General features: G+C 35.0%; 3 protein-coding genes across 5 annotated transcripts in view; all 3 read right to left on the bottom strand.

Moving 5' to 3' along the window:
• Positions 1-3,263, bottom strand: part of LOC101242481 (zinc finger and BTB domain-containing protein 44-like) — a gene marked incomplete at its 3' end in the record, with an annotated part of 4,415 nt that extends 1,152 nt beyond the window's left edge. Inside the window, exons 1-5 of the mRNA XM_009863541.2 lie at positions 2,986-3,263; positions 1,956-2,118; positions 782-877; positions 543-579; positions 2-29 (exon numbers count right to left, since the gene is read on the bottom strand). Coding sequence (XP_009861843.1) covers positions 2-29; positions 543-579; positions 782-877; positions 1,956-2,118; positions 2,986-3,203 — 542 coding nt within the window. The remainder of the gene's footprint in view (position 1; positions 30-542; positions 580-781; positions 878-1,955; positions 2,119-2,985) is intronic.
• Positions 3,264-3,482: 219 nt separating this feature from the next.
• LOC100184070 (putative RNA-binding protein Luc7-like 2) lies at positions 3,483-5,802 on the bottom strand. 3 transcript variants are annotated; one of them, XM_002130512.4, is made up of 2 exons: positions 5,445-5,545; positions 3,483-5,057 (listed from the first exon to the last, which is right to left on the bottom strand). In XM_002130512.4, the coding sequence occupies exon 2, from the start codon at positions 5,022-5,024 to the stop codon at positions 4,089-4,091; it is 936 nt and encodes a 311-aa protein (XP_002130548.1). In that variant the 5' UTR covers positions 5,025-5,057; positions 5,445-5,545; the 3' UTR covers positions 3,483-4,088. The 3 variants fall into 3 exon arrangements, with proteins under 3 accessions (XP_002130548.1, XP_018671807.1, XP_026695000.1); XM_018816262.2 differs by lacking the exon at positions 5,445-5,545 and adding an exon at positions 5,147-5,347; XM_026839199.1 differs by lacking the exon at positions 5,445-5,545 and adding an exon at positions 5,711-5,802 and having other exon boundaries at positions 3,484-5,057.
• A 99-nt stretch (positions 5,803-5,901) lies between these two features.
• Positions 5,902-7,447, bottom strand: part of LOC100179378 (cytoplasmic FMR1-interacting protein 1 homolog) — a 9,729-nt gene continuing 8,183 nt past the window's right edge. The window contains exon 22 of the mRNA XM_026839198.1: positions 5,902-6,418. Coding sequence (XP_026694999.1) covers positions 6,379-6,418 — 40 coding nt within the window. The 3' untranslated portion in view covers positions 5,902-6,378. The remainder of the gene's footprint in view (positions 6,419-7,447) is intronic.

Below are 7,447 nucleotides of genomic sequence, written 5' to 3'. Positions count from 1 at the left end.
CTCGTCGTGCATTTGATCCGATAGTTTGTCTGCAATATGTTGGTTGATTGTTGGATGAATTGGGTGTAAACTGTTTATCCTAGTTGTTGTGGGGAAACTATAGGAGTTATAACACGGGTGTTCTGTTGCATACACCTCGTGCCTACCGAAGCCGAAAGACTGAGAAAAGTTACTACAACCACGTATATAACTTTGTGGGTGAATGTTTTCTGTATGGCTCACAGTTTATACAACTTATTATTAGTGATCACTGCTGAGTTGGAGCAATTGCTGTTAAGTATCTTTCTCAAGGGTACAAACGTCCACAATGGTGGCATCAAGTCTTAGAACTCGTAAGCTTTGGTTTAGAAGCAAGCACTCTTGCAGCATTAGTTGGACTCAATTTTGTTTGCTACGTATTTAGTAACACTTGGTGTATTTTGTTATAATGTATCGAGAATCATCCAACAATATGAGTGCTGGATGAGATCCATTACATTATATACCACAGGTAATAGATAAAGTTGAATATAATATTTGTAGAAACATAAACAACACCTTACTTTGATCATGAAACATAGTGGCGTCGGAATCTGTGCTCTGTGATATATTAACATTATTATTAGAAGATGAAATATATATTGCAAGTACAGTGTTGCTACCAGGTGTATTATAAGTCCAATCCTATTGTTTTTTGGACAAGACATTAATTTAAATAGCAAACCAAACCTATTTTAAACAAATGAGTTGAAATATTTTCCCAACCATCCCCTTCATGCCCCAGGTCGAGCTACAAACTTACCATATGATTGTTTTGTTCGTATTCGTACATTTGATCTGTTTCCATATATTGCGATGAATTAACAAACTGATAGCAAGTCTCTACCACGTTTGTCATCTAAACAATGGAAATATGAAATATCAGGAATTTATTATTTAAAAAGTTTAATTTTCCTAATGTTTCCACAAACCTTGGTGATCTCTTTCCATACAACAGATAATATGTTGGGACAATAAAGTTAACGTTTTCTACCAATTGACTTTTATACAGCAGGCAGATTACGGAATTCCCGGTAGCCATATCAACATATTGATTATGATAACATTACGTGGGGGTGGGTTGGTAGAATATATTCCGTTAAGTTTCCCAAACGGAACAATTAAATAACATGCTTCCTGTGACATCACAATGATGATGTAATTACTGGATATTGGGGAATATTCAAGTATAATGGGAGGGTAAAAGATTCCCCATACGCGAGGCATCTCTGGATTTTTTACACTACATTAATCCGTAAACATTACAAGTTCAACCAATAAGTTAGATTTGTTTCACAAGATTGTGTGTCTAACTATCCCTGCACCCCTGTGTTTAAAATGGATTGGTGCCTGTAACCCATTCCCCCCTCCCAGGTAGGTACACTGCAACACATTATAAACACGTGAAACACCCAAAGTAATTCAACACCGATTACTTTGGAAGGAGATTGAATTGAAAGTGAAATCTTTTGTTCAACGAATTAACCACAAATATCAAATTACTTTTAAACAAAGCAAGCTAAAATGAATGTACACCCTATGTGGTTGGATAATTGATGGATGTTTAATTTTGAATTCGCAAATACCCAAAATTACTTAACTTTACCACATGCTATAAATAAATACAACAATGTTTCACTATGCATATACAAAAGGTCTCACTTTTAAATGTTATAACTCGATAAATTTTGGATTAATTGTTATAACCCAAATACACAATTTACCTAACTTTAGCAAATGTTAGAACTCAGTAGGCAACAAATATGTGCATAAACTGCAATGTTTCACTGGGTATTTGGTTTTGGTTGGTCTACTGTTTTAGTTTATAACTTTTGGTAGAAGATAGTGGATATTGGTTAACATTCGACAATGTAGGATTCTATCTTTACATTTTTATGCTTTATATATAACACCTATATATATATATCAATACCTACCTTAAGAGCCATAGCTCCCGAAATAACATCCTTAATATTTTCACTGTTAATCCCAAGGATCCCGGTATACATGTAGTTAAGCAGGACATCGAATCCAACCGATGTAACTTGAGGTAGAACGACTTCGTAAACTTGGTTGTTTGGATCGGTGGGTAAGTTGCTTCTATGGGGGGTGTTAGTGTTTATATGTTAATGTTGTTTCTATTACCTTGTATATCCTTGTTCACTTATACTTTCTTTATCAGTTTCTATTTGGAAATATATTTTATATCATACAGTTGCCCATCATTTAAAATACAAGGGTGACCCAGTGTCATTACATTTGAGTTGTATAATATTGGTATATATATATTAATATATTAAGCTCTAATGGCCTCTGGACACGAGTTTATGGGTAATCCTTTAGCTGGTGGCCACCTGAAATTTTGGTTTCAAAATGTTCTTTAGGTTTCACTGATACCCACTCGGGCGTTCGTGTCGAAAATTAACTTTAAAAATGCACAAAATCGCGCTGCGTCACCGTATTTTCCACACCAGCCGTTATGAATTAAACCAAGGTTGGGTTATTACGTCATAGAATGTGTATTGTTACATTTGATTTCACGTTAAAACAGTGGGGAAAAAAGGCTATGCCGTCTTGTAACCTATGTAATATACCACTATTGTGATGTAACAGACCGCGATTATGACGTAATAAATCGTTAACCTTACGCAAATCAGACGAATTACGGTGACAAAGCATGTTTTCGCGCATTTTTAAAGTTAATTTTCGACACGAACGCCAGAGTTTTTTTTTTAATTTTAATTTTTTTTAATTTTAATTTTTTTTAATTTTAGACTTATATGGGGGAGCATTTAAACATTATTGAAATTGTGGTGAATTTAAGATTTGTGGGCTCGCTTTATAATCACTGTGGAGTAATTTTGGCGAGAAATACAACTTAGCAACGGATAGTTCTTACAAATATTGCGGCTTCCACCATTCAAATAATTTAAAATATAAGTTTATATAAAACCAACAAAAACTCACCTAAAATACAAACTGCATGCGGCAAGAAGGGACCTGTGGGCGTGAAATGTTTGGTCGTTTGTCCTTACTAAAATATCACAAAACATTCCACTTTTGCGGTGAATTTGTAAGATTTGTAAAACATAATGAGCGTGGATCATACACTGGGATTCCGAACATTGGTTTAAATCATCGTCTGCTACATGATTCGCTGTCACAACAGGTTGACCTTTTTTCATAATAAGCAAACCCCTACTGTACAAAATCTTCACGAAAAAACGAACATTTTTTTAAATTCCTGAATTTACAAGAAATTTTTTATTTGCCATGCCAACTTAACGTTCACAACGATTCAAGCGGTGTCGTGACGCGCTTTTCACGGTCGCCCCTGGACTACAACGGGGAGTAATTCAGGCGATCGCCTTTGTTCTATTTATTTCCCCTACTTAAAAAATGGATATTAAAACCATATTAATGCATTTCAGCTGTAAACATCTACTCAATAATTTAACATTATCATAGCAGCATCGTGTGTGTATTTATTTTTTACCAATTTTTTTGTAAAATCAATCTTACTTTACCATAGTTTAGCAATAGGGGATTTCGTGTATAAAATATTCTGCAGAATATTCCTTTACCTTCAAACATGCATATATAGGAATACAAAGTGTGTGGCACTCGCACTTATGATGTATAAAGCCCCCACATACATGATGCAGTTGTTCATACACAAACCAACCACATCTATATTTGTCACAACACACACAATCTGTGGGACATGATAGCAAATATTTTGTTGTAATCAAAACCATTGTATTTACAAAACATGGTATACAGGTTTCGCTGATATCTTTAAACATTTGGAACGTAATATTAAAAAAACGAATTTGACTTTTGGGGATTGGAATTTTTCACCATTAAAATGATAATATATTGTATTGGGTTCTTTAAAAAGAAATCTTTAAAATTTGTAGCAAAATTGGAAAATAAAGAGTTTGACATTTTGGTTTCTGATTTTTTTTGAAACATTTCAATCCGCATAGAAATCTTATATATCTCCGAGATTTCAACGAAAATCGTAGGTGGAGCTACACCATTGTTACATCACATGACGCATTATTATCTCATGATCGTGACCTTCGTGACCGAGAAGGGGATGATCTTCGTTTATATGATCTATCACGTGAGCGACTTCGTGATCTTTCACGAGATTTCCGGTTCGAGTTACGTGATCTGTAACCATCGTGCCTTCTTCTATGACTCGGTGAATATCTCTTCTCTCTTCTTCTTCTTTCTTCCCCATTTCTCTCCTTTTGTTGCATTCTCCTCGTTAACAACACAGCCTCATACTCACTTTTCCTCTCGGTGACTTTCTTCTTTAATTCATCCAACTTTAACCTGATCTGAATAAACCCCGCATGTAGTTTCCCCCCAAAGTGATCTGCCAACCTACAATCATTATCATGAAGTCCCAAATACGCGGAACAAACTTCGCAAACTCTTAACTTCTGTTGTTGATAAGTTGAAGCAGGCATCGAGTTCTTGTAGGCTTCTTCTGCCTCTTGTTTCAATATTTTAACTTTTTCGACTTCGCTTAAAACAGTTTTTGATTCTTCAATCTCCCCCTGCATACCAAGCTCCTCAGCTTTAACAAGAAGTTTTCGGATTTGTTCGTTCAAGTCTTGAACCGTGGTAGCTTTGCCCTGAACCTCGGCCGACACTTCTGCTTGTTGCTCGGCGAGTCTTTTCTTTGAAACCTCAATCTTTTGATCCGTTTCGGAAATAAAACTTTTCAGATGATCGAACGCGTCAAAATCATAGAAATAATCTTTCGATTTCGAAGCCATCTCGTAATCAGCTTTCAACGCGAGATCGTGAACTTTCCTACAATCCCCGATATCGGCTCTCGTCCCGGATAAAATATCATTGGGGCAACAACCCAGTAGGAAAGTTTTACAAACCGAATCATCGTCAAACTGGAGCGACTTTGACCCGGTACCATCGCGCTGGGTTCCCATTAGTTGATCCAACATCGCTCTCATCTGAGATTGTGCCGACATCTTTGATTATTTCAACGCAAACTTTCTATCATTCTGGAAAAAAAATCATTTATTTATTTCCAGTGAAAACAATATAAGAATAATATTTATGAAATGAATAATCCAAACACTTCACTACCCACCAAAACACGGTTTGGTAGAGGGATACTTCACTGGCCGCATAAAACATTTTCTGGTAAACATATATTGATATATAAAAATGTTTTAATATGCAACATATACTTTTGACAATATTATTTTGGCTTAATTAGTCTTTTTTAAAGCATAAATGACACAATAATTAATTAGTAGCTCTACCTAATACTGTCTTTAAACTGCTTTACATAACATGCCTATAACATTGAACACTAATATATAACACATTACCACGAATACATAACTTGTAACACATTTAATAACAAAAACACCTTAATGACATACATATTGTAGATTCTCCATTAATAAAACAACTTTTTATCTGTTCATATACCGCTACATCCTTGTTTTGTATTTACAACCAAGAAAAAAATCAAAAAAACTTTCACCCCAAAAACTAATAAATAATTGCTCTAACATAGAAATAGAAAATCCGGCGGTAAATTTATTCATAAAATTATATTTTTAATCGATGTTTGATCGGGGAGTCGCGGTAAAATATATATAAAAAAGTAATTTTACTGAATAAAAAACATTATTTTAATTCTCACCGAAGTCTATGTTTTGACAGACTGTAGGATAGAAAGTGGTGGGGCCTGGAATGTTGGTTGAAATGTAATGCAAGCTTACCATCAAACGTTGCTACAGTTGTTTAGGTTAATACATCTACAACTATATATAATATTCAATAAAATAAATATTAGGCCTTGTTTAATTAATAAAGTTAAGTGTAAACATAAGCTACAACAGACATTACATTTATTCAAGGCATTGTCTGCTTCTTGTTGTTTCACTTCAGCAAGATATAAATGATTACGCAGTTTACATAATATACAAAGATAGCTGCGTAATATTAACACATATAATACATGATAACGTGAAACAACACAATAATATTCAAACATAAATTCTCTGCGAAAGTTGGTAAATATAATTTCACTTGATTGATAAACATCATTATTATACAGCGAAGTTATTAAACAAAACAATTACAATGATGATATTACAGATAACAGGGACTTTTATTCAGTTTTTGGTCAGAAACCAACCGTTTTTAGTTTTTTAATGTTCGTTTAATAATCTATGTTAAACAATACTCTTTTACAAAGATTTGACAAAAATAAAAATAAAGCTTTTTAAACATTTTTGACAAAATTTGTCATTCTCTCGAATTTTTATTTTTTGACCATATTTTTCCTTTTTCTCAAATTTCCATCCATTATCGCATAACAGAGCTATGTATGGGTGGTTGAAAGCACCTCACGTTCTCCATGGGTGAACCAGTGCTTGTGGGTGGGTTCAAATACTTTGTGAGGATCCCAAACACCTCGTTGTTTAAGATTTGAAACTTACGGACTCGCTCAACAAATTTCTTCAAAGGCTGGGAAGGAAATAAAAAAATTAAAAGTTTTGTTTTGTGAATATGGTGGTGGCCGCATTGGTGAGATAAGACACTAAGTAGCAATTGGTAACCACTGGGTTGTCCAAATTGTTAGCCATACAATGTCAGTCTACATACATGATAAAGGGCATAGCAACAATAAAGCAAAATTCTACTTCCTATACATCTAAAACACCCCACAACCCCAACACCCCCACAACCCCAACACCCCCACAACCTCAACAACCCCTACAGCCCCGGAACTCACCACTTGCTTGATAACTTCATCTCTTTCATCGAATCTCTGCACCTTCATTATATGATACGAAAAGTCAAGAATATTAAACCTTTTCTCTTGTTGTAACAACGTCATTATAGAACAAGCTGCCCAGTGCAATCCATCACCAAACAATATCCTGTGTGGTTGATAACGTTATCTATAGCTTACTGTGTTGTTGCAGGAACAAATAAACAGCAGAAACGCTACTGCTGTGAGATGTTTTATATGCAATATTGTGTCACAATTTATACAACAATTATAAAAGCGAATCGCAGTTTGCGACCTGCTGATTCAAACGTTATGCTGTTATACAATAATGTAATCTGTCCCCTATAATAATTATGAATACAAAGAGCATCCCCCATTATTATAAACACTGCTACTTACTCTGTGGTGAACTCATTCTCCCGCACAGGGATGCAGTAAACGAACTGTATAGCGCTCCATAGACGGTGAAACTCCGTGCATTCGTCCACATGCATCACCCCATTGCTGGGTAGGGGGCCCTGTGTGTGGGGGGGGTATTACTTGGTGATGGGAAATATAGTTCCTATCATTGCGCCAAATAGTATATTGCAATGTGTTAGACACCGTAAGTCTACATGGTCTTTCTCTAATATTCTATGG

Source organism: Ciona intestinalis, unplaced genomic scaffold, assembly GCF_000224145.3.
Source record: "Ciona intestinalis unplaced genomic scaffold, KH HT000170.2, whole genome shotgun sequence".
Taxonomy (NCBI): domain Eukaryota; kingdom Metazoa; phylum Chordata; class Ascidiacea; order Phlebobranchia; family Cionidae; genus Ciona; species Ciona intestinalis.
This window is presented reverse-complemented; position numbering and strand designations above follow the sequence as displayed.